The 24,371-nt window shown below is 44.0% G+C and overlaps 1 protein-coding gene across 1 annotated transcript in view; it reads left to right on the top strand.

Annotated features, from left to right (window-relative positions):
• Nucleotides 1-24,371, top strand: part of nrxn2b (neurexin 2b) — a 611,205-nt gene that overhangs the window by 249,541 nt on the left and 337,293 nt on the right. The window contains 6 exon segments of the mRNA XM_030338327.1: nucleotides 7,478-7,639; nucleotides 13,731-14,169; nucleotides 16,864-17,145; nucleotides 17,239-17,337; nucleotides 19,318-19,521; nucleotides 23,282-23,308. Of these exon segments, the coding sequence (XP_030194187.1) occupies nucleotides 7,478-7,639; nucleotides 13,731-14,169; nucleotides 16,864-17,145; nucleotides 17,239-17,337; nucleotides 19,318-19,521; nucleotides 23,282-23,308 (1,213 nt within the window).

Raw genomic sequence — 24,371 nt, 5'->3', positions numbered from 1 at the left:
AGTAAAAATGGAAGAAAGAAAATGTGTTCATATCCCTTCAAATTTTGACACTGTAGGTTTAGTCGCTTCACAGGTGACTTTGAGGAATGAGGTTCATGTCTTTCATAGGAATTCCGTGCGATAGATAAAGAAATATATCCCAGAAATATACCCAGAAAGTCAGTGATTTCTCTACAGCAGGGGGTCTCCAATTTGTACATTACTAATTTATGTGACTGCCCACAAACATATTATAATTGAATATGTATTATTTGTTGACTCATATATAAATAATATTATTTATTATTTATGCATGCGTATAATATAACTAATATAATAATAACATAATAATACATTAACATTATTTTGTTAACTTTACTTTACTAATACTGAAGCTTATTCTTACTTCCTGTCACTGAACTGACCAGTATGGAACTGTTGCTTTTTTTATTTCTGTAAAGCAAATTTATTGCCAGTTCAATAGGCTGTGTGCATAACGGTACCCTCATTAACACTAACAATTAACTCAAAACCTAATAATCTATGGGCCCTGGCCTTTGCATGAACCCCTCCCCCTTTTATTTTATTGTTATGGATATACCAAATGCATCGAGTATATATGTGAATGTATATATATATATATTTAACAGCATATATACATACATATATAAGTCCTAACAATTTTATTTGGCCATAAACTACATGATTAGAATATAAGTATTATGGCCGCAGCCAGTGTTTTATATTTTTTACTATTTATTTTATTTAACTTTTTATTGTTTATTTGTTTTTGTTTTTCCCCTTTTACGAAAAAAGAAATACCGACCTCAATCTATCCTTCCTATATATTATTAACAAGGAAACATTTCAGATGTGAGAAAGTGTTTTATGTCATTGTTAAACAACGCATATTTGATCTAAATCTGAAGAGATTATAAATGTATGAAAACATAAAATCACTAATGTTTAAGTGATGCATACAACCCCATCTTGGACTATAAAGAGTGATGTGGTCCAAGATGGTGTCCCAAAAAATAATAATAATAAAAAAAAGTAAAATATTATGCTGAACACTGACACAGATGCTCTACTCTCTCTACTGAGGTTTCCAAATTCTTTAAAAAACCCTCTCATATTCATTGAATCCCATCTGTATTTGTGACCATTCCTCGAATCAGTCCTATCCCCTTTCCTCCCCATTTGAAATCATCCAATCAGTGTCCATCCTCCACCCATATCGCATGCTTTTATTGGCTAGAACCTTTCAAAACGTTGAAAGTTGAACTGTGTGTATGGATTATCCAGCTTTTGCGTCAATCATTTGCATGTGTGTATGGATTGGTTAGTTTCCTGTGTTGCATTCTTGTGCCCATATATTTACAGCCTTAACGCTAGCACTGTTGTCATTGGTCTTGTGTTGTGTTTTTAAATGTCTAGTGAATGACTCCTGTTTGCCGCATCCTATGCTATTGTCTTTGTTTTGTGCTTTTCTATGTCTGTTTTCCAGCCTGTTTGTTGTAGTGCACCACCAAAACTGTCACCCCATACCACATCCATGGTTCATTTGAAGTGCATGGCTTTGTGTGTGTGTGCTTCCATTAGCTTGTTTGGAATCCATTTAGTTTCTACTTAACCCAACACACCGTGTCGTCACATGACAATAACATACACATCCAAGTCCGAGTCTGGATCTGGTTTGAGCAAATCAAATTGCAGAGGACTTTTAAAGAATCCTCTACTACTTCCACCTCTACTACCAATGCTTCTCAATTGACTAAATCCAACTAACTAATCGACCGGAATCCTTTGTTCTAACTGTACTAACAACCATTTTTGTGTCTGGCTCTCCCTTACTAAAGTACTAACCGATTTTGTTGACCCCTTCAAACCCCCTTACTTACTACTCTCTGCTCGCCATGCAGTCGAAACAAAAAAAAAAACTGTCTCTTATCTTCTCCCGCCCCCTCCCTCGATCTCAGAGGCAAAGATTAAGCTTCTACTACAGTGCCCACCCTAGCCCAAGACCCTTTCGAACCACCAACCCCTACCCTCCCTACCCTCCGTCCTCTTACTAACCTAGGGAAACAACTTGAGTCTCAAAGCTCGTGGGCTTTTTTTGTGGCTGAAGACGATTGGGAATCAAACAAAAACAGAAGACAAATTATCTTTCTGCAGTTTGACCTGTTCTTCGGTCATTGGTTCCAACTGCCAGGCACCTGTTGTTGAATACAATGTGTGAAAAATAATCTCTTGCTCTCTTGCACTGTGGCCCAAATGGATATATTCCACTTTCAGTAAAAAAATAGGAATAATTGGAATCATATTTAATAAGCCTCTTACTATAAAGCTTCATCTGTGTACTGAATGGGATAATTCACTCCAAATAATTGTACATGAACCATTGTCTCTCCCGGTAGATGGCTGTTTAGTTGGTGAGTAATTATTTGCAAGTCTGAAAAGCCGTCTCTTGAAAGCAGTGTGAAGCGATGAATAAATTAAGATCCTCTCTCCGACAGGCAGCCAGACTGTAATTAACCAAGGGAAATAAGAGGACACCATCACTGACTTTCAAGATCCAAAAAGATCTTTGCTTGACAATATGGCCTCGTTTCTTGACACCCACTTCGATGGCCGAGCGGAGAAGATTGTACGTTGTCAGATAGACTCACAATTAATCTATTTAAATATGTATACAAAGAAAGCTCTAATTTCTTCTTTGTTGGTGTTGCTGTGGTGTGATATTCCAATATCAGTTTATTGTTGCCAGATTTCTAGAAAGTTAAAAAAAAACGATGCAATGCTGCGACTCTTTTGCGTTAGAAATTGATTTATTCAGTGTTTGACGAAACCTTCGACACGTATACCGCGGTGACCGCGGTGACCACGATAAGGGATCCCACATGACTGACCCGTCCCGAAGATAATATCATGTTTGACGATGGAATGTTAAGGTTAGTATCCAACGGTAACAGAACACCACAGGACGATAGATGGGTGTGATTCTTAAACCTATTTCTGCAGGAATCTCTGATGTGGACGATGTTCGTCATTATTGATGGCTTAGGTTGTTTCTGTGTAAGATGAGTTCAGATTTTATCTCAACGTTGAACAGGACTACAGGATAAGGTGTAATCTCTTGCAGTTTTTCATTCACTGTTCTGCTCTAATGAAAAAACATATCTAGTATCTAATTAGCTCCAGTAAATTACACTCTAATTGAAATGCTTGGCTAGCTATATAATTGATGGATTCTTTGCCCAAGAAAGTACTCTTGACAAGCACATTCTTTACGTTCTATCTATCTATCTCTTATCTTTTACATTTGCTATCTTGCTGTCCAGATTTAAGAAGCAGCATTAACCAAAAAAATGACATATTCTTCATCCACATGTGCAAAGCCACCATACGCTCCAAAGGTGATGAATTATAAATGGAGGGGTTATCTCAGGCCATTCCCTCAATGGAAGGAAGCGAGGAACGTCAGTTTGGTGAGATAAGCCGTCTGTCAGGGCAGGGCATAAGTAACAATAACGGACAGCCCTAAAGAGCTGGTCGGTCGATATGTCAGGGTTCGAACGGTACCACTACCCAGAAAGGCGGATTCATGTGGCAGCGTCTTTATCCCCGTGGTCTGCAAGCACGGAGCGTGATATGTTGGGTCAGAGATAACAGAAACCAAAAAAGAGGATTTAAGGATAAATATAAAATAGAATCAACATGATTATCATCTATTAGAGCTTTCATATTTCGCCATTTAAGATGCAGCCATTGTTTTGACTGTTTCATCACACATTAACGATACGGTCTGCAATAATATTTTGTACAAAAACATAAGGCTCCAGTTTCAACTAAAAAAAGTGATATGCTTTTCCCCTATTACCTTCTGAAATGACGACCGTGCTCTTCATAAAATTACAGTTGATGAGTGCTACACATTGCATATCAAGTTATAAAGACAAACAATAAGGCCAACAGAATGCCATACAAAACAAAAAGTCCAGCCTGAATTGTCCGTGGTCAGCCTGAGTTGTTAAGTAAATATTGACAGTAAAGTCAGCTATCAAATGATAGATATGTTGGACTTGAGGGCTTCTAGCCAAATGCTTGCTGGGAAGGAAACTGCACTTTATACTCCCCTTGTAAACAGCTGGATGCACTCAAACATGGAGAGAGCCGTTCCAGTTCCCCTTGGCTTGTCCACAGCTGGAAAGCACCCACCCTCTGATCACAGCTCCATACCCCCTGATCACAACACTACACTGCCTGATCCCAGATCCAGACCCCTCACGCAACACCACACTGGAACACCTACTGGATCCTTTCAGTGAAATACCTCACAAAGACCATTTTCTAGGCTCACATGAAACATAGTTGAATGGGTATTGCTATGGAAGGCCACGGAAAATGTTAGTGAATTTAACTCCTTACCATATTGTGGAGCATGATAATCATACATAGTTCTGAGAAACTTGCCTACTCATACATTTCTTGGAAAATGGTGCTTACAATAGCCTTAAGGTTGAATTAATCTACAGTAGGAGGATGGGGGCGTCTTAATGTAGATTTCATGAGCCTTTATACTTCGTTTTATCATATCTTTTGTGGTGGATTTATTGAGCTATTCTTCTCTAAATTTTAGTATTTCCCTGTCATTTGTCGAATTGAAGTACTATTCGGCGAAACAAATCTGTGAATGTTACAGCTCGGGTGGCTGTAGGACATTACTGAAGCAATACAGCCGACATTTGTTGGATTTGATTTGACTCCTTTAACGCAGCTAGTTCCTCTGAAATTATTTCTAGCTAAATAGATGACGCCTGTCCTTGAACAAGACAATTTCAGAAGATTGAATGTTGACACTGGCAACATTTGAGTCATATATTGTTGTGGGATTTTCAGTGTAAACAAACAATGTGGCGACATTTCTTTGACATATTATCATTCCGGGTAGTACGGGCCAATGGTCAGCCAGTGTGTGAACCCCCGTCCTGTGATGTCATCAGCCCACTTCACCAATGGCCAGTGATGAAAACGTGTGTAATATTAAGCGAGCTGCATGTAGTCAGGATGAAGTCAACTGTAAGCGTTGAATAATTCATAGACGCCTTGGAGCGATGATACCGATATTTTGAGGTTTTTGTACCATGTTCCTGTGCTTATTTTATATTGGTTGTCTGATATTATTGTAAAATTCATACAGGAGTAAACAAAGACTTTGTATTGTGGGATGTCCAGGCAGGGCCAGAAAGTTTGGCCCACAGGAGATGAGAGCATGTAAGTTATCATTATTATCTATTGCACATTTCAAGTGTTCCCTTTCCACTGGATCTAAACAGGTGTCTGGCACTTGGCTTAAAAAAACCCCACCATTTATGCAGATATTATAAAAGCACTGAGCTAATGAGGCTGATCACGGGGCGATGGTATCTGAACATGTAAAACAACCACTAGGCCGATCAAAAACAGTAGACCACCCATTACCCCGACCACAGAAGCCCACTACCCCTGTATCCAGCCTACACCCTGGTCCCCTTAGCCTACGCTTGGACAAAACGCTCATGGACACTGTGGTCCTAGTGTCAGATTCAGCTGTCTACATTTGAGCCTGGGTTGCTTCGGGACAGTTCTGCCTCCCCCAAAAGAGACTTTTATTGTGAAAGACATGCCAAAGTTGACCTCGCCAGCACGCCACAACCCTCCCCCCCTCTCTCTTTGATGCCTTATAACCCCCCTTCCTTTCTCACTTTCGGAGGCTAAAGTTAGCGATGGCGGTCCAAGACGAGGATGAACGACCTTTCCGCAACTAATGTCACAACTGATGCTACGCTACACCGCTACAGACGCCCACACAGTTAGCCACACGGTGCGCTAGGCGCGGTGCACCGATGCTACACACAACCACACAAGCCCCTCTTTCTCCCCTTCTCAAGTTGTGACAGCAGACATAAAAATGGGTTGCCCTGTTGACCAAGGGACAGTACAGAAGGAAACAATACAAACGATAAAACCAACCACAAAACGCAATAAAAAGTTAACAATTATACTACAAACATGAACATTACATTTGGGGAAAGGGGAAGAGGAGAGTGTGGGAGTTCTCCAGAGTGCAGTTGTTTGTGTTCTTAGTCTTTCAAAAGGTCAGAGGTGAGGTGGGCATAGTTATGAAACTATGCTCTCATCTGGTGAATTATAGCCCAAAAGTCAAGCCATTATTTAGACTGTGAACCACCAAGCATTACTGTTAATGCTGAACCCTTTTCACACTTTCCATCCAGCGTATAATATTAACATTGAATTAGTCAGAAATAAAAAGTTACTTTAGTGTTAGTGCTGCGTCTTATTAAAGAAAAAAAACACATTTCCACAAAATTCAAAGATATGTGTGATGAAGGCCAAGCAGCTGAACAGCTGTTGAAACAGACTTCACAGAGAACTTCGCCAAAAATCATAGTCAAGCTGTGCAAAAAATAATTGGATTATAAAAAGGTTGCCGACTGCAAAATTCATTTAGCTTAGCTGTTTGGTAACTGATTACCGCTTACGGTTCAAAAGCATAGTAGCACATTATCAAACTAATAAATACGCTACGACTCCAGTTAAATTGCTATTGTCTTACTCGATAATGGATTCACTACCACCGTGTTACATTTAACAACCAATGATAACTCGGTTTCACTTTCAGTTTCAGTTTGATTTCATAGTAAGGAGCAGTTCTCACAGGGTTGTTATCTCCCAGCCAGAGATCAGCGTGTCTGTACAGCCTGAACCCGAGTCAGTCGTCTGTTCAGGCGTCTAGCAGCGCCCCGGCCCGCGGCCCACTCTGTCGCACGCCATCAGCTTCTGGTGGTGCGGCTCCCTTTCGATTTTCCCCCCAGGTGTTTCTTCTTATTTTTTTCTGCTGCAACGCTCTGCTGCTGAACCGATGCACAGTACAGACAGGTGGCGTCCGCTGAGAAAGGACACACAAATAACTAGGTTGTGACCACAAGGTGTAATAGGCAAGTTTTATATCTTATTGAAGCTTCTGTTAGTCATGATATCAATAGTAGGCCTCCCTACATTGCTATATATATCCAATGTCTTTCGTTTTGCCCCAATGTCTAAAACAAATGATTTAGTTATTGATACTCGCACAGGTATGAGTATATATTTAATCCAAAACACAACCTAGTCTTTGTTATTAACAGTTTAATCCTGAACAACTGCACTCTGGAGTTAAGACCCCCCCCCCTACCAAACACACACACAAACACACTCACACACCCACACACACACACTCTCTCGCTGAGCTACCAACGGTGCGGTATTCACGGGACACGCTCCCCTCGCCTCTTGCTGACTATTAATCCAACCTCTTCCCTGTCTCTTCTCCTTCCTCTCTTCTATTCCCTTCTATTGTTCCATATTTCCGGTGCTCTCCCATCCGTCTTCCTGTCCCTTTATCTCCCTCTGTCTCTTGGTCTATCTCTTTTTTGGGGGCTCATTTGACCCTTTCCAGGTGACCATTTCGGTGGATGGTATACTGACCACCACCGGCTACACCCAGGAGGACTACACCATGCTGGGCTCCGATGACTTCTTCTACATCGGGGGGAGCCCCAACACGGCCGACTTGCCTGGGTCCCCCGTCAGCAACAACTTCATGGGCTGCCTCAAGGATGTGAGTCGCTTTGGTTGTTTCTTGTCAGCTTTGTATTCTTAACCTGTGAACATATAAAGTTTGTAACGTTTACATTAAATGTAATAAGTTTAAAGGAGCGTGGAGCCCATTACCCCTTTTGAAGTCTACCGTTTGAATGTAGTAAACGCTAGCTTGGTCATTATGTACCAGTTCTGAAAATTGACAGGGTTATGTCACCAATGCCGACGGTTTTCCTTTAGGCCTCCTTTGTCAAGATGCCAACAACTTCCTGATACGTAGAGCTAGTTAAGCACATTTGGGGAAACAAACCAGAGTAAGCTAGATTTTGAAAGTATCCAATTGAATCCCCGAAAAAGCTAACTAGCTCATTAGTGTTAGCATTAATGCCTGACCTTGTGGAAACTCCGGTTTCGACAGCGATATATTGTTGTTACTGTTTCTTCTGACAAATATACTGCCCTACAAAGGCAAAGTGCAGTAACTACGCCAACATTGAAACTGAGAAAAATGCTTTCAAAGTATTCATACTGGCCGGCCAAACCTGTTTCAGGTACAATAGTGGTGATACTCTCAATTAATACCTTTATAGGAAGAAAAATAGTTTTTGTCTCAAGACAAAGAAGGTGTTATAAAACCCATTTTCAGTCTGAACTCAATTTTGGCAAAATACGTAGTTACTGCACTTTGCCTTTGTAGGGCAGTATACTTATTGTATGTTGCTTTGTATGAAAGCATTTGCTAAATGCCCTGAATGTTAATGTAAATAGACATCCGAAGCCATCCACTTATTTCATTCGAGCTGAATGTCGTGGTTGGCTTATTGCAAACCTGCCAGGGATAACTTTTATGCAAAAAACATCTAAGATAAATATTCTAAAATAAATTACCTAGGCTAGCATTAATTATCTATGTATCTAAATTGAGTGTGAGTCACTTTGGATAGAAGTGTCTCCTAAATGACACATCCTTACAGAAGTGACTCGTGCCAGATCCCTAACACACATCCACAGAATCAACCACAGTCTCAACTCGAAGCACTGCTGATCGGCGTCCTAAGTCAGGCGCCTAACAAGCTGTGGGCCAGCCTCCCCCCCCCCCCACCACCATCACGTCCTCGTGAACCTTAATGAGTTCTTCGAGGACGGGGGAGTGCAGCACCACGGGTGTCCCCATAAACTGAGGCTGATTGAGTCGGTTAGCAAGTACTTACTGGCCATTACTTTTAATGGATCACAAAGTAATCGCCCCCTATCTCTGACTTCATTATGCCCACCGCAGTACAATTACACTTCCGTGATTTGGGTTGTGATCGGAAACATCCCCCGGCGGGAATCAAACCTCCCTATGATGGAGTTTAGCTCCCCCTCTGGCCTCCACCACGATTGAGTCTTGATCTAGACTGCAGACAGTCGAAAAAAAAAGGGAAAGACGAAATCAGATCCGCCGATGAAATGTGTCTAAGGTAGAGACAAAGATGGAAGAGTTTTGTATGGAGCAACTGGGTTCACTGCAACGTGGGGACCGGTCAGAAGTGTGTGGAGGTTTGACTGCAATTTGGGGACCGGGCAGAAGTGTGTGGCGGTTTCACTGCAATGTGGGGACCGGGGATGAAATAGCATGTGCATGTTTTCTGCAATGTTTATACTGGCGCAGAAGCAAGTGTGTTTGTGTGTTTGTGCCTGGTTGTGTGTGTGTGTGTGTGTGTGTGTGTGTGTGTGTGTGTGTGTGTGTGTGTGTGTGTGTGTGTGTGTGTATGGGTGTTTGTTTGTTTGTGTGTGTGTGTGTGTGTGTGTATGTGTGTGTGTGTGTGTGTGTGTGTGTGTGTTTGTACGCAGGTGTGTGTGTGTGTGTGTGTTTGTGGCTCCAGATGAGCGTTATCAAGATGTTGTTAAACAGAAGTACTGATCCCCTTGAAATTAACTGTGAAGAGGGAAAATGCAGCGAATATAAAATGAGAACATAAAAACCACATGGAACAGGAAGTCAGTGTGCAGAATGTACACTCTTTCAGTTAGATTTTATTGATTTAGTTAAAGGAGATAGTTATGAAGATAAATTATATGGAAGACAGGATGCCGAGAGAATGTGGGTCAATCTATACTTTTTAATTATCAAATTATAGGTGATCAAATCAATCGGTTTTTTTTGCGCAAGCCATGATTGCATTCAGACCGTTTCTCTCCATTTCTTTATCTCAGCCTGCACTCTAATTGCCTAAAAGCCCCTTGTCAACCTCCCCGGGCATCTGCCTCCCCTTGGTGAATCCGTGCTGCCATCTTGTAGGGCAGTACAGCTAGCCTGGGGGTCAGCACACCTGAACCCTCATCCCAGCATGCACCTCTTCTTAATCTCACCGCACAGCCAGAAGCCAGTGACTAATGCCAGAGAACGTTCCTCAAAGATTCCAGGAATATGAGGGAGACTTTGAAGAGTAGAGAAAAACGCTTCGCAACCTTTTTATTTGATTTACATTTTATTTTGAGTGCAGCTCAGTGTCACGGCGTCTGGCAAGTCTATCAATATGTATTTTCTAAATTCAAGTTGCATCAATCTATACACAAACATTGAGATGATTGATCTTTCCCTAGGATCCGTTGAGTGAAAGGACTGTGTAAAGCATACAAGATCGAGATAATAACATGTACATGTTATATGGAGTGAAATCAGATACCTTTCATGGAGGAGCAGGGAGGGGTTAGGGGGTAAACTTGCATCAGGATGCTTACAGGTAGGCCAGAATGTTGGGGAATGAAGGGGATTGCAAATCAAATGGTTAGTGGGGTCTACCCCTTCAATGTGAAGCGCTTTGGGGACTTGAAAAGCGCTACATCAATTAAATGATTATTATTATTATTATTATTATTATTATTATTATTAAATGCCTTAACCACTAGACTATCCTGCCTGCTTTTATTTAACATGTTAATGTTAACATCAGATTCTATTTCTGTATACAAATGGGAGAGGCTTTTTTTTGCAGACCAACGAATAAGTGTGTTGAAATAGAGAGAGGGAGGGACATGCAGCATAGCACATTGGCTACACGGTTAGCGCGCTAGTAGAACGAGCCACTGATCCGCCCAGAATGGGATGTTGTTTTTCAACTATTTTCTTCGCGCTATGGTTAGCAAGATGCTGTGTGTGTGATGAAGCACAGCAGGAGACAGTGGTCTGGGTGTGTGTGTGTGTGTGTGTCTCAGATAGGTACTGTTGTTTGTGTGTGTGTGTGTGTGTAGGGGGGGGGGGGGGGGGGGGGGGAATACGGAGTGTGTGTGCGTGTGTGTGTAAGCGTGCATGCATGTGTGTGTTTTTCGCTTCATGTCACGGCTGTGGCTGGGCAGCTTTGATCCAGTGGGTCGTGCGACCTGGAGGCTGCATGCATCAAACAGAGAGAGAGAGAGAGAAAGAGAGAGAGAGAGAGAGAGAGAGAGAGAGAGAGAGAGAGAGAGAGAGAGAGAGAGAGAGAGAGAGAGAGAGGAAAAGGCATGTGTTGTTTGTGTGTTTGTATGTGTGAACTTTGAAAGTCCTCCACATGCTATGATCTCATGCCCTGTTATATGTGTGTGTGTGTGTGTGTGTGTGTGTGTGTGTGTGTGTGTGTGTGTGTGTGTGTGTGTGTGTGTGTTTGTTTCTTTGTGTGTGTGTGTGTGCGTGTGTTTCTCTGTGTGTGCATGGATCCTAGTGGGAGATCTGGTTGTGAAATCTTGTTCCCTGCAACCATGCACACACACACACACACACACACACACACACACACACACACACACACACACACACACACACACACACACACACGTAGACACACACACACACACACACACACACACACACACACACACAGAACACACAAAACCCCTTCATGTCACCATCTCTCTCTCTCTCTCTCTCTCTCTCTCTCTCTCTCTCTCTCTCTCTCTCTCTCTCTCTCTCTCTCTCTCTCTCTCTCTCTCTCTCTCTCTCTCTCTCTCCTCTCTGTACAGGTGACCTTGAAATCCACTTTTCCACACCAGCCTCTCACTCTGCTTTGGCCTCTTACTAAACATATCTGTCCTCCTTATACCCCTAGTTCACTCCTTCCTCCTCCCCTTCCCTCTGCTCCCTCTTTCACAGTCTTTCCAGCCAGAACATTGACATTCCCTGCTCACTTGTGACATGAAAGGATTGTTTTCAAATACCTTAGGATATGAGAATATATATTTCCTTCGCCCACTTTTCTCTCATTCCCTCACCCATCCTCTCCCTTTCTATTTCTCTGTCTCTCTACCTCTCCTCATAGTACATTTCTCCCACTCTCGTCCTCCTCGACCTATCCTCCTGGTTTCTTTGTGTAGTCGTTCCCGTGGTCACGTTGTCTCTCGCCTTGCTGGTCTGACGGCCAAATTAGAAATGGATTTCATCCACTGGCTACCCCGACCTGGCCAAATGCTCTCTGCTCTCTCCTTCTACCCGTTCCTCTCTTCTCCTCTCTCTCTCTCTCTCTCTCTCTCTCTCTCTCTCTCTCTCTCTCTCTCTCTCTCTCTCTCTCTCTCTCTCTCTCTCTCTCTCTTTCGCCCTCTCTCTCTCTCTCTCTCTCTCTCTCTCTCTCTCTCTCTCTCTCTCTCTCTCTCTCTCTCTCTCTCTCTCTCTCTCTTTTGTTCTGTCCCTCACTATATCCCTCTCCATGCCTCTCTTAGTTTCGCTTTTCTCCTCTCTTCATCTCTCTGAATAAATGCATGTGTGTTTCAGTGCGTGTGTTTAATCGCTATTCAAGCATATGTAATCGGGGTGCCATTGCTAATTTGTGGGATCATTGATTACACGCAGACCACAGCTTCAGTTGGTCGTCATAAAAGATGGTCGTTCAATACATATCCACACAGCGATGTTAGAACCGTACTTTACGCTGTGCCACTGAGCACGATCCATAATGTTGAATTAGTAAAGCATCGTTGTGCTAATGAGATCGACGCTCAGACATGAAAGGGTTGAGTTGTTTGTCTAAGGCCACTGCATTTCACGCAAACGCACACATAAAGGCATGCCCACACAAAGGCATGCACACACTGGAGCTCTTGTGCAAGGTGACTAAACACTCTATGATCTGATGATTCCATGATTACCCGATATGGCCACGGGCGACGATTCAACGATGAAATCCCCTCTGCGAAAGGCCTTCAATCATTCATTCCTAAAAAAGTAGATTGATGAATAGATGGATGAAAAGAAGGAGGCATATATGAATCATAGATCGATGGTTGGTTGATGGAAAGATAGACAGACCAACAGCCTATTCACCATCAACGATCCACAGAGAAGCGAACCGCAAGACCCTCTTGTGTTATTTCTACCCTATTAACATTTCAAAACATTTCAATTTTGCACTTTCAGACACATGCCCTGACAAACTGGCTCTCCGCCTCCGCATGGGGTCTCCCTGTTGTGCTCCCAGCTCCACAATCACACACTCTAGCTGCCACGTCGGCCCACGAATCAAAGCACACACACACACCAAGCCATCTCTCTGTGATGACAGGGTCCTCAGAACATACCCACAGAGAGTTGTCTGGAGAATAAGAAGCAGAAAAGTACTGACATTTTTTGTAGCGTTTTTTTTATTTAGTTTTATTTGGCTTCTGATTCGTCATGCACACGCACGCCCACACAAGTGCGCACACACATACACACGCACACAACGACACACACACACAAAATACCAGACACAGACACGCACACACACACACACACACACACACACACACACACACACACACACACACACATAATACTTAAATACCCATGGACACATACACACACTCAGGGATGCAAATATGGGTGGTAATTCACTCCTATCAAAAATACAGGAGCTATACATTATCTAAGCCCGGTTCTACACACAAGCTTTAGCGCTGTAGGCAACATTATGTTCATCCCTATGTTTTCCACATCCTTTCATAGTTTCATGTTGAGATAATTGCAAGTTTATATAGTTATAGTTTATAGTCAACGTGGTTTTACAATAGGGGCCCTTCAAGTATAAAAACATAGGTCTTGAGGCAGACCTCCCATGTCTGGGAAGCCATCCAATCGACCCAAACCTCCTCCCCCTTCCCCCATCCCCCCTCTCCTCCAGGTGGTGTACAAAAACAACGACTTCAAGCTGGAGCTGTCCCGCCTGGCCATCGACCGCGACCCCAAGATCACGCTGAACGGCGACCTGGTGTTCCGCTGCGAGGACGTGGCCGCCCTGGACCCCATCACCTTCGAGACCCCCGAGTCGTTCGTGGCGCTGCCCAAGTGGAACACCAAGAAGACGGGCTCAATCTCCTTCGACTTCCGCACCACCGAGCCCAGCGGCCTGCTGCTCTTCAGCCACGGGCGGCCCCAGGGTCCCAAGGAGCAGAAGCCGGGCCGGGAGCTGAAGACGGACTACTTTGCCATGGAGCTGCTGGACGGGTACTTGTACCTGCTCATAGACATGGGCTCCGGCAAGACCAAGCTGAAGACCAGCAACAAGAAGGTCAACGACGGGGAGTGGTGCCACGTCGACTTCCAGCGGGAGGGCCGGAAAGGTAACAATACAATGCTAAGCTAGCTGTCGTAAGGTAACGGGTTTCAGTTAATGGTTTAGAGCAGGGGTTTTCAAAGTGTGAGAGAGTGAGCCCCCCCTCAGAGAAAAAAATTCAGCTGAGCCCCCGCCCCCCAATTTTTTTTTCTAAATACCTGTGTTTTGAAAGCTATTTTAATTATTTTACACATTTCAAACATCTCCGATCATAATTTTAAAACATTTGGAACATATTTTTGAAACATTTGAAACAATTTTTTTAACATATTTTTTAAACATATTTCTGAAACATTACAACATCTTTTTGCGTTTTTAAACAACACAATTGAACAACTTTATCTAAGCATGTTTTAGCTTAACCTTTTTTAAATACATTTGAACATCTTAATCTGTGTAAACTGCCAGTTTACAGATTTATTCAGGGTCCCCGACTCTGAATTTTCTGAATCGAATCAGATCTGCCTTTTCAGTCCAGAGATTCGACTATTCGGCGGGGTTTGTTTACCGGCGTTGCTATGGTGACCTAAATTATTATAAGCAACTGAAAACTACGCCGGTTTGAAACTAAAACTGTGATTCTGAAAAAAGTATAAATGCTATCAAAATTCCGTTTTGATAGTATTGAAGATACAAGTGTGTAGATTTGTTTAATGGTTTGAACGATGGTAAACGGTTGAAAAAGGAATGAGTTACGATGTCTAGAAGTAGGTGTATCAGAATGGGCTGACGTCTTCAATGAAAACAGCTGAAAACGAAGCGGTATGAAACTAAAACTGTGATTCTGAAGACATTTTAAATGATATCGAAATCTGTTTCGATATTATTGAAGATACAAGTGTGTAGATTTGTTAAATGGTTTGCACGAAGATAAACGGTTGAAAATTGATTTAGTTATGTTAATTCTACAGTTGAAGTACGACTGATGATTTGAATCATCGTCTTTCAGGTTTTTTTTCGGGTTTATTTTTGTCTCACGTCGCGCCCCCCCTGAAGAACTCTGGCGCCCCCCACAGTTTGAAAACCACTGGTTTAGAGCGATGCTGAGTCACTCAACTAGCAGATTCAGTTAACGGTTATAAGCTGGATTCTTAAGATAACTGAGGAAATCTTTTGAAAGTATTGTTGTTTAAATGCAGTATGAGAACAATTTAGCATCTGGTGAGTTTTGTAAAACGTTAACATCACACTTAAATAATCTACCTGTAGCCCTACCTTAGATGCCTTTTAGCTCAGTTTGTTATTCATTAAATGGTTTTATGTTATTGGTTTTGTGAAGTGATGAGGTCTGTTCTAAAGGCCTACATTTATTATGTCCGGGTTTATGATTCGGGAGTAATTTGTTCATAATGTGGAAATGATGAATTTCTGATGTCGGCCTGGTTGGTAAGCTTCAGGCTTCAGGCTCACCGAGCTCACTGTTACCTTGTTATCAGTAACGGTAGTAATGTTATCGCACTGTTAACACAGGTATGCGGGCGAGCTAGCTTCTCCCACAAATAAGCGCGTCAGGCCGTGAGATTAACAATCTGTAGACACAAAATAGTCTCAATAATCATATCTCCCCACGACAATATCCAATGCGGCCCTGGTAGAGGGTGTGTGCCTGAGTGTGCTGCACACGTCTTGGCTTTAATTGGCTTTTAATAGAACATTAAGATTATGTCATTAATCACAGGGAGAGGCGTGTGGGCTAAATCCCCCCCCCCCCCCGCTCTCTGCATTCTGCTATCCTTCTCCTCCACTTAGCACATTGTAGAGACCTTAACGTCGCTCTACCCTCTCTCTCGCTCTCTCTCTCTCTCTCTCTCTCTCTCTCTCTGTCTCTCTCTCTCTCTCTCTCTCTCTCGCTCTCGCTCTCTCTCTCTCTCTCTCTCTCTCTTTCTCTCGCTCTCTCTCTTTCTCTCACTTTCTCTCGCTCTCTCTCTTTATTGCGTGTGTGTTACTTGCGTTATTCCGGCGTGTCTTAATGGGACTCTCACTCCCTAACATATTTAATGTTCCTTTGCCTGCATATTAATGCTTATTCACCTCTAGCTGGTGTGGATGCATATGTATGTGTCTACCACCGACACACACAAATGGCACTAAATCAACCCACGCACACACACACACACACACACACACACACACACACACACACGCACACGCACACACATCCACACCGTTTAAAAGACCCAGGGTTAGTGGGAGTTACACTGTGACCTGTGAAGCACTTTGAGACTAACTGTGATTAAGGGCTGAATATAGGACTAGCTGACACTCACACAAATACTACAGTGCATTTAGGCGTAATCATACACCATGTGAAACATGACAGTTCACTGATGCGCAAATGCACAACCACACATTAGAGGTGTGTAAGATATTTAAAAGTTCACTCCCTCACTGCACACTTGCCTTAATGCTTCTCAAATCTCCACACCTTTCCTCTCCCTCCCCCTCCCTCTGTCCCCCCCTCTCTCCTCCAACCCCTCCCCTCTCTCCCTTCTCCCTCCCTACCTCCACCCTTTTCCGTCCTCTCATCTCTCCTCCACCCCCTCTCCCTCTTCCTTCTCCCTCCCCGACCTCCATCCTACCTCTCTCCCCTCCACCCCCCTCTCTCCCTTCTCCCCCCAACCTCCAACCACCCTACTCCTCTCCCCTCCACCCCCCCCTCACCCCCCCTCCCCTCTCTCACCCCCTTCCCTCCGCCCACCAGGCTCCATCTCGGTCAACAGCCGCAGCCTCCCCTTCAGCTCCCCCGAGGGCAGTGAGATCCTGGACCTGGACGGGGACATGTACCTGGGCGGCCTGCCCGAGACGCGCGCCGAGCTGGTGCTGCCCCCGGAGGTGTGGACGGCCCTGCTCAACCTTGGCTACGTGGGCTGCGTGCGGGACCTCTTCATCGACGGCAAGAGCCGGGACGTGCGGCGGCTGGCCGAGATCCAGAGCGCCATGGGCGTGAGCAGCTTCTGCACCCGGGAGCAGCAGAAGCGCTGCGGTGCCGGGGGAGGAGGAGGAGGAGGAGGAGGAGGGGGTGGAGGAGGGGGAGGAGGGGGAGGAGGAGGAGGAGGAGGAGGCGGCGGGGGCGGAGGTCCCTGCGGGAACGCCGGAGGACACTGCAAGGAGGGCTGGAACCGCTACATCTGCGACTGCACCGGCACCGGGTACCTGGGGGGAAACTGTGAGATAGGTGAGGCCGGGGGCTTGGTGGTGCTGGTGGAGGTGGTGGTGGTGGTGGTGGTGGTGGTGGAGGAGGTGCTCGTGGTGGGGGCAGAGGGGGATGTGGTGACAGAGAGATATAGTGAGAGAGACCCAGGGAGCTAAACTGGTCGCCAGGTGGCCATTGACTGGCTGGCAGGGAGGGAGAAGGGAGAAGGGGATGGGGAGATGGGGGAGGGGGAGATAGAGAGGAGGGTGGAGAGATAGGGAAGGTGGGGGGGGGGGGGGGGGAGAGAGAGGATGGGAGTGGGAGAGTGCGGGGGGGAGAGTTGGAGAGAGAGACAGTGGAGGAGGGGAGGGGGAGAGACAGAGAGGATGGCAGGGGGAGAGAGAAAGAAGGAGGGGAGTTGGTGATAGAAAAGGGGGTGAGAGATGGAATGGGAGAGAAGGGAGAGGGAGGTAGGAGGGGAATTAGAGAGTGAGATAGGGACGGGGGATACAGAGCGATCGGGAAGGAGGGGAGAAATTAGGGGAGGGTGGGGGAGAAAGAGGGGAGGGAAGGGGGGAGAGAGGGGAGGGCTGGGGAGCAGACAGAAGCCTTGGTAACTGGCAGCTTAGTAGAGAAGCCGTCGCCATCTGTGCCAGACACACTCGCGTGTCACACACAGCCACACATACACAACACACACACACACACACACACACCACACACACGCACACACCTGGACCTTACACAGGTGGCCTCACACAGTAGACTAGAGCAGCGTTTTTATGAAATGAGTGTGTGGCAGCCCTGGCCGGGATCCATTAACGCCCCCTGTTAGCTCCCCCTGACTCCATTTTATCGATGGTGATGGGAGATGCAAATGCACCCTGCAGCGACCACAGGTTGGGTTGGGCTACCTGTGGTCCGACGCTGCATGTCAATCACTCTCTCTCTCGATCGTGCTGGCTTCACTCTCTGTCTTCGCTGACTGCTCTCTAACAGAAAAGCCTGTACAGATATGTAATGATAAAAAAATGGAAATGCAACGAAAAATAATGAGTGGAATGGCAAAGAGAGGAAGGAGGAGAAGGAAGGAGAGAGGAAGGAAGAAGATTGGAGTGGAAGGAAGGAGAGAGGAAGGAAGAAGAGAGGAGGGGAAGGAAGAAGAGAGGAGGGGAAGGAAGGAAAGAGGAAGGAAGGAGAGAGGAAAGGAAAGGAGAGCGGAAGGAAGGAAAAATGGAGGGGAGGAGATGGGAAAAGGGGAGGATATGTTTTCAGATTAGATATTTCTAAAAAATTGAAAAACAAGACAGAAGATAAATGTTTCCCTTGGGGACGAAGCGGGCTTGTTCCCTCAAGCAGCTCTGTGAAGTCTGTTCCTGAGTGCAGAGCTGGCTCTCTGTTTTCCGCGGTCCTCTTCTGCATTCTAGTGGGGCTCATGGATCACTGCGACTGAGAGTAGTTTGACTATCAATAAGAGCACAAGCAGTCCTCTTGTTATTCTGCTCTTCCTCTTTATTATTATAAATTTTCATTCTGCATTCCTGGTCCAAATGGATCTGCCATAATGGGCAATGACTGAGGATGTTGGTACCAGGGAGAAAATAAGAACTGGAAAATCTTGTAATTTGTTGTTATTGAGTGTGTGCATTTGGTTGTCTATGTTTGAACTTCATGTTTGTTTTTTGTTCATTAATTAGCTTTTTGTCAAATTTTCCCAACTATACGCACGTGCATCCCCCCCCACCACAAATGAACACACACACACACACACACACACACACACACACACACACACACACACACACACACACACACACACACACACACACACACACACACACACACACACACACACACACAAACACACACACACACATGCACACACCCCCACCCACACACAAACCCACACACACCCATAATACCCACACATGCACATACCCACATACACGTTTTGTATTCCAGTTTGTATTTGTGTTTGTACTTTGTAATTCTGACTCATTCTCACCCCTCCTACGCCCACAGAGGCCACGGTGCTGAGCTACGATGGCAGCATGTACCTGAAGGTCATCACCCCGCTGGCGCTGCATACGGAGGCGGAGGACGTGGCGCTGCGCTTCATGTCCCAGCGCGCCTACGGCCTCCTCATGGCCACCACGTCCCGCGAGTCCGCCGACACCCTGCGCCTGGAGCTGGACGGCGGCCGCGTCAAGCTCACCGTCAACCTGGGTAAGGCGCGGCCGTTAGGCCGCCGCCCTGTCATACGCCGTCGCACGCACCCCATCGTTAACGTCCTCCATGATCCCAAACCTCAAATGTTTTGGTTTTCAGTTTCGGTTTCAGTTTTGGTTTCAGTTTCAGTTTCGGTTTAGGTCATGGTTTCCATTTTAGAATTTCTATATGTTCTGTTTGCATAATAACTAAATGTTTGACAGAGTTGTTGTTGTGCTGGCAGATTATTAGAGGATGAATACTTTTGAATTCATTGATTCATAACTGATTCTAACTTTAACAAAAACATTTGGTGTGATATTATTTACCTATTCCTTTTTTGAGTTTTAACAATGTATTGTATTACTGTCCAGGAGCTGATCCCGCAAATTAAAAAAATAATAATGTTGAAAAAGCTACCTAGGCCATCGGGTAATATATTTAGAATATTCTCCCCTATATACTCTGTCAGCAGGTCCAAACATAGTTAGTTACACAGAACTCCCCCTCAACCCCCTCTTTGTCCAGAAGACATTTTGGACCTCATAACCTTCATTCCATCTTTGTTTAAATATCTTTGGTCCATTATCTCTCTATAGGACTTCATGTTGCCGCCCCCCTGTGGCCGCTCATTGCCATTACCACTGCTAACCAAAAGTTCCATCTCTGACCCCAAAACTCTATCCAATCCTGAGCCTCGGTCCCTGGGGTCCCTGGGGCCCCTGAGTGCGTTACAGTCAAGGTGGTCTCCTTACTGCCCTCCCAACCGCCCTCGCTCTCTTCCTCACAGTACTCTGCACTGCAGTCTGTCTCTCTCTCTCTCTCTTTAGTATGCAGGGAAGGTTCTAGAATATTGTTTAAATTGATCATAGCACAGGCTAACACATAGCTTATGCATTAGCATCAGCTCTGTTATATTTATGTCTGACAGAGAACCAGTGTGGCCAATGTATTGGTATCCTCACTAGTTGTGGCTGTATTAGTTCACTACCTTACATAAATGTAGATCATCCATAATAAAGATCTGGGTTTGTCATGCAACAAGAATGCTGTGAAAGTTAAAAGTTTTGCAGTTGACATTGCAGTCCCTCATTGCTACTGCCCTCATTTAACATTAAATATCAGGAAGTAAGTTAATCAAACATTAAATACCAATGAACATCAGCTGTGAGAGATCCGAGGAAGGTCATTGATTCATTATATATGAAGGGTTTATGGGATGTATTGTTGTCAACCAAGGGCAAATGTTTTTCAGCTAATTACCGTAAACGTATGAGGGCAAGGATTTTGGTTGACCATATTAATATATGAAAAGCTTTGGATTGAATCTTTTATGGTACCAGAGCATTGCTTTCTGATAGAGGGTAGTGACCTTCCAGAGTACTGGGAAGGAGAGACGAACAGGTGCATTCTGGGAAACGGGAACTAGACTGCCATAGAGACACGCACAGGGGGAGATAGAAAACTTTATTTTCTCTGTTTACCTTTCTTTCTTTATCCTTGCTCTTTACTCATTCTCACAGATTTATTTTCTATTTTTCTTTATTTTGATGTTTCTATCTTGATTTATTTTCTTTTTGTTCCATAATTTTCTTAGTTCTTTCTTAATTTCTTCTCTATCCTTCTTTTGATTTTATTTCATTTTTTATTCATGTTTTCAGTCCCTCACTCTCTCTCTGTCTTTCTCTGTATCTCACAATGTCTCTCGGCCGAGGCTCAGGACGATGGAACTTTTCATCCCTTCAATGGCCTTTATGTCTGCGGCCCCTCGGATCAAACAGCCAGTGAGACCGGCTCTCTCAAACACACACACACACACACACACACACACACACACACACACACACACACACACACACACACACACACACACACACACACACACACACACACACACACACACACACTAGCAAGACAATGTTGTAAATCTCCCGTAATGAGGCTAAATGCTAATCCATAGCACAATGGTCCCTTAATGACCTAGTTTTTCACATGAAAGGCTTTCAAAAAAAAAAGTAAAAAAATATATTACTGTTAGCCTTAACTGAAGTCTAAAACTCACTTTTTTAGTGGAACTACATGATAGAAAATACACTTTTGTTGTACGTTTCTGATAGGAATTCTAGTTAGCTTGTTAGCTTCTTGGCGCCAGGTTAATTGCCAACCACAGCAAAACCTGCGGGGAATCTTCCTCCTCTATTAACCCTCCCCTTACACACGTACTTTAATCCTCGTTAACATAATTGAACCCCCGTAATTAATTAGGAAGATAGGATTAATTGAGCGGTTTCGAGCCCTAATGACTTTTATCACTGATCGTCGGCTAATGATAATGACGTGTCCAATATGTTATCAGCCGAGTCTGTCGCCATACCGAGAGAAAATAAATAAATACAAAAGTAATCATCCTACACTACACCGTTTTTTTTGTAGGCTACATAATTTTTTATTGCTTTTTTTTGTGTCAGTAAAGCAGGATTGCATATAAAATGTCACAATTGTATTTGATCCAAGATTGGATCCCAAAATAAATGCGATAAAATGAATAGCCTAAGCTATGGCTCTGTGAACCTGAATAGGTCTATTGATCGATAGCACCATATATTTCACTCAAAACAAATCATCCCAAAAAAAAAAGCGAGACAATGTCTCCCAATCAAATCCGAATACACCACACATCTTCCTCCACTGTAGTCTCTTTGAGGCCGGTCCCTGGCTGTTCGTGTCCACTACTCTGTGATGGTTGACAGCGCGAGAACACAGCCCAGCCACGTGTACTGCCACAGAGTGGCCACTAGGTAGCGGCTTTCAGCAACTCACTTCACAGTAGAGGGAAATTCTGTGTCCGTAACAGATTAACCAAAGATAAAGTTATTCAAATTGGAATCTCTCTCAGTTCTTTACGTAAACGGTGGAGTTTGGATAAGAAAACACGTGGCAGGGCTGTGCAGGTCACCCTTTCTATCTGTTGAGTTTCCCCACAACCATGGCACTGCAGACGGCAAGTTCCTCACAGTCCCTAACTTCAGAAAAATACAAACACATACAAAACTAAAGAATACACACAAAATATATCTGCAAACACTTTAGGCCAAGGAAATAAACTGGTGCTTAGCTAACTGTGTGCAACGGCAGCAAACTATATCTTTTTGACTTTATGACGGCATTTATACAATTTCATTTGCTTAAAATCCATTTTAAAATGCCTGAGATACTTCTTAATAAACACAGTAACTCACACAAAGACACAAGTGCTAACAAAACACTTGTACTGCACATGTCTAAGCACAACACATTAGCAAGAGCATAGAGAAGCAGTAGAAGGACAGGGGGGTCTTGCCTGCTGCTGTGCGGTGGGCTGTGGGGACGGAGGAATGAGGTAAGAAGAGGGAGTAAAGGGTGGCTCTGACTCGTCGTCTGTCCCCGGATGGTGGCCCCTGAGCGATAACCGGTTCTCTGCAGAATGTACCTTGAAGGATGTGATCTGTTTTTATTTTTCTGTTTTTTCTCTCTCTCTCTCTCTCTCTCTATCTTTCGATCATTCTACTTTTCGATCTCTCTCCCCTTCTCCCTCTTTCTTTCCTTTCATTCTTCCTTCCTTCCTTCCTTCCTTCCTTCCTTCCTTCCTTCTTTCCTTCCTTCCTTCATTCCTTTCTCTCTCTCTCTCTCTCTCTCTCTCTCTCTCTCTCTCTCTCTCTCTCTCTCTCTCTCTCTCTGACTCTCTGACTCTCTCTTTTTCTTTTTGTTCCCCTCACCATTTGGCTCTCTTTCTCACCAGATTGTATCAGGATAGACTGTAACCTCAGTAAGTGCGACTATTGCTTTTGTTTCTCTCTCTATGTTTCCCATCAATGAAAATAATGTTGTGTTTATTATGCAATGGTCTTTCCTTCTGGGGTGCCCCCCCTCGTCCCCCCAACCCCCCCTTCAAGTGTCAGATCCTCAATTATCTTGCTCTGCTTCTTTGCTAGTTTTACATATTCAATAGAAATACGAAGTGTCTCAGGTCTGGGTTTGATTACATATCTATCATCAAGAGGAGCATCTGCGTCTAGTTTCTCTTCATTGTGTCTCGTGTGTGGCACTTTCTGTTTCGCGGCTTCTGCTCACCCGCAAACCTTGCACATTAACAAATCGAGCAGGTTGAAATGATTGAAAGTGTCCCAATCTTTCAAGCGCCCCCCACTACTTTGAGCCATAACCTGTGTCTCACGTAAACAATTAGCATCACTTTTGCTTTCAATTTCACTTTCCCTTTCAATTTCACACTTTGGCCACCCACACCACTTTTTTTAATGAATGCATTTTTCTGTGAAAAAATAACATAATTGTCTTCCAGTCTTAATTGGAATCATGCAAATTTGCCCTCCTTTCATATTTTTTTGGACTGAAAGCACATGTATAAAAGCAGCAACCGGAGACTAGTTTTCTGCCTCGGTTGCTGTTCCTGCCTTTAAAAATAGCTGATGAAGCTCAGCCACACTCAGGTGATGCTTGTCTACGTATGAGAAAACTGTTAACCTGTACGCTTTCAAAGGCTAAATGCTGTAGCTCTAGTGAGAGACACCACCACCAAATATTGAATAATATATATTGGCCTGTATATGTTTATGTAGATTAATAATATAGGTTGCTTATTATTCCCATAAGAGAAATGTGTGTGCCACTGTCGTAACATTATAAGCAATGCGCGAGAGATTATAATAAGCAATGCAAAGAAATACAGAAAATAGAACAAAACGTTTTTTTTTGGTCCAGAGCAAGATAATGTCTGACACCTGACCCTTTCTTCAAATAAACTCTTCCACACACCGACAGCGAGACACACACACACACACACACACACGCACGCACACGCACACACACAC

Source organism: Gadus morhua, chromosome 17 (genome assembly GCF_902167405.1).
Source record: "Gadus morhua chromosome 17, gadMor3.0, whole genome shotgun sequence".
NCBI classification, from domain to species: domain Eukaryota; kingdom Metazoa; phylum Chordata; class Actinopteri; order Gadiformes; family Gadidae; genus Gadus; species Gadus morhua.
This window is presented reverse-complemented; position numbering and strand designations above follow the sequence as displayed.